The following is a 3196-nucleotide window of genomic DNA, read 5'->3' as shown; positions in this document are numbered from 1 at the left end:
GTATAGGAAAAATAATAATATCCAAAATAAAAATGAAGTTGGAGTATTAGAATCATCTTGAAATGTATTTTTATATTATACACATTTGCAATTATGGATGTTCATATTTTTTGTTACATCTATAGTCAAACTTTAGAAAAATTAACTTTGACTAAATTCAAAACACAGTTTATATATTAAAATGCAGGGAGTAAACAACAATTGCCCGTCGTATCCTGAGTTCCTGACCATAAAATCCAGTTCAGTGTGCCCTGAGACACCCACCAATCGCGCTGCATGTCCGAATAAACCATCCATACAGATCCATCTAGTCCTGCCGGTCGGATTCCGGCGACGGCAAACCTGCGGCTTGGCACGGAACTGGGGACGGATCAATCACAACGTCTCGATCCAGACCAATATTTTTCTGGAGGCAAGTGGTTTCCGGATATGATATGATCCGAGATTATGACGGCGAGCGCCGCCCCCGCCGTTCCACAGGAAACGGAAACCGTGTGTCGTGTTCCCGCGCGCTCGCCCCCGTTTCCTCGCATCCAAATCCAAATCGGATCGAAATCCGGGTGTTTCCTGACAATGTTTTTAATCCAAACCCTCGTCTGTTCTACGTACTATAAAGCACGCCACCCCGCCCGTCGCCAAACAACTCACTTCACTGCTCGATCCTTGCTGCAGATACAGAATACTAGTAAGAAAGATCGTCTCTTTTTGGTTGGAGGAAGAAGCGAATCAAGCTTGAAATCGAGGTTGATCGACCGACAATGGGTGAACTGATCCCAGGGCTCCCCGAGGACGTGGCGCGGGAATGCCTGCTCCGGGTGGGGTTCCGGCAGCTCCCCGCGGCGCACCACACCTCGCGGCAGTGGAAGGCGGAGGTGGAGTCGCCGCTCTACAGCCGCCTCCGCCGGGCCAACGGCCTGTCCCGCCCGCTCATCGCTCTCTCCCAGGCCCTGCCCCCGCTCGCCACCTCCGGCCCCGCCTGCAAGTACGCCGCGTCCGCCGCCCTCTCCAACTCCTACCGCCTCGTGCTCCACGACCCGGCCGACGGTGGCTGGGCCACGCTGCCCCCGTTCCCGGGTGGCGGGGGCCTGCCGCTCTTCTGCCAGCTCGCCGCCGTGGCGTGCGGGGGGAGGAGGAAGCTGGTGGTGCTCGGCGGGTGGGACCCCGAGACGTGGACGCCGACGGACACGGTGCACGTGTACGACTTCCTGGCCGGCTCGTGGCGGCGCGGCGCGCCGATGCCCGGGCCGCGGCGCTCGTTCTTCGCGTGCGCGGCGGCGGGAGGGAGGGTGTTCGTCGCCGGGGGGCACGACGAGCAGAAGAACGCGCTGCGGTCGGCCGCGGCCTACGACGCCGAGGCCGACGCGTGGGCGGCGCTGCCCGACATGGCGCTGGAGCGGGACGAGGCCAGGGGCGTCTGCGTCGACGGCAGGTTCGTCGTGGTCGGCGGGTACCCGACGCAGGCGCAGGGCCGGTTCTCCGGCACCGGCGAGGCGTTCGACACGGCCGCCTGGGCGTGGGGCCCGGTGCAGGAACGGGTGGTGGATGAGGGGACATGCCCGAGGACTTGCTGCGTTGCGCCGTCCGCGGCAGGGCCCATGTACATGCTCCGCGACGGCCACCTCGCGGCGCGGGACAGCGGCAACCCGTGGCGGTCGGTAGCGCGGGTGCCCGAGGACGGACGCGCGGCGACGACTCTCGTGGCCATCGGAGACGGGCGCGTCGTCGTTCTTGGCGCCGGGCGCCACGGTGGTGGTGAACAGGCCGTGTACGTGCTCAGCGAGGAGACTGGAGCCAATGGGGCGGCGCCGTCGTGGGCGCGCGCCGTGGCACCGCCGGAGTTCGCCGGGCACGTGCAGGCCGCGTGTTGCGTAGAAGTATAGCAAAACGTCAGCGTATGTACATATTGTGTATAATTAAATCTGAATGTGAAATCCAAACCACGGGAGAAACATTTGTAACCCGCGGCAGCCGTCGTTATGTATTTTGCACGAACGCAACGGCAGCATGGCACACTGCCAACACAACGGATGACCGCTGCAGCGGTAGCTTTCCTTGCGCCGTGGACAGTGGACAGCTCCGTCTAAACGATCCAAACAACAAAAAAATCACTTTTTTTTCTTGGAAAAGGAGGCCAGCCTGATCTGATGCATACAAAGGGTCAATACATAAATTCTACTAGCAAAAGAAGGGCGCGGCGGTACGCCGCGCCAGTGCTGAAGCTATATGAAAAGATCCACTGGTGATCTACCAGATAGATACATGTGTTCAAAAACCTGATCTTACAAAACAGGATAGATAGGTGAGACAGGTACACATAGTGTTAATATGAACTGGTCTTATTAGGGCCAAAAGCTTTATAGTGGTAAGTGAAGTCAGCAGCGCACACAGTTCCATAGTTTTGATGCACCTTCTTGATATTTGCACTGATATGGTCAACCTAGCAAAAGAAGAAGGTAGAAATATTATATGAATATGAACAACTGAACAACTTATAATCAAATTCATGTGTAAAATCTAGATCTTGAGAGAAACCACATGAAAATGTGGTGTGCTGAAGTGAGATAATTGATGCATTCAATGCCATGTCAACTGTCCAGAGCAATGGAAGACAATGAAATAGCTCGAAACAAATGAACATGGAACCCAACCCAGAAGTATAATCAAATATTTTTTCCATTCCTTGCTAATACAAATTTTTTCTCTCGTCTAAAATGAAATTGGCCTGAAACACACACACACACATTCCCATTGATAATCATAAACATAAGAAACATGTGGATACAAGTTTACATTATAAGGCAAACATATATCACCGTTCACATAAGTAATAACCATATTAAGCTTCGATTTCCAGAATCAAGTAGTACATCGTAAGGCAACTAAAAAAATGTAATGCTAGAGCAAGGAAGTCAAAACCTCAGATCTCTCTATAACCAGTGGATGCGCATCATTGCTCTGCCATCAAGATGTGAATGGTGACAATGCCCCTTTAATCTGAAAGGGCCGTATTTTTGGAGTCAGTAATATTAGGTAAACATATAGGTTTCAATCTAAATATATTCCCTGGTGCATCAGGTGTCTTGCTATTCTAGACAGTAAAAAAACATCATATTCCAAAGAAACTTACCAAATCCAGCTATAAATGTATATTTGTACATCAAATTGGGCAGGCTTCTCGAATCTGGCTCTGTGAAGC

General features: G+C 52.8%; 1 protein-coding gene across 1 annotated transcript; it reads left to right on the top strand.

The window, feature by feature from the left end:
- Nucleotides 1-656: 656 nt before the first annotated feature.
- Nucleotides 657-1935, top strand: LOC127309591 (F-box/kelch-repeat protein At1g80440-like). The gene has a single exon (XM_051340384.2). It carries the CDS (start codon nucleotides 759-761, stop codon nucleotides 1878-1880), a length of 1122 nt encoding a protein of 373 aa, XP_051196344.1. The 5' UTR covers nucleotides 657-758; the 3' UTR covers nucleotides 1881-1935.
- Nucleotides 1936-3196: the final 1261 nt, after the last annotated feature.

Source organism: Lolium perenne, chromosome 6 (genome assembly GCF_019359855.2).
Source record: "Lolium perenne isolate Kyuss_39 chromosome 6, Kyuss_2.0, whole genome shotgun sequence".
In the NCBI taxonomy this organism is placed as follows: domain Eukaryota; kingdom Viridiplantae; phylum Streptophyta; class Magnoliopsida; order Poales; family Poaceae; genus Lolium; species Lolium perenne.
This window is presented reverse-complemented; position numbering and strand designations above follow the sequence as displayed.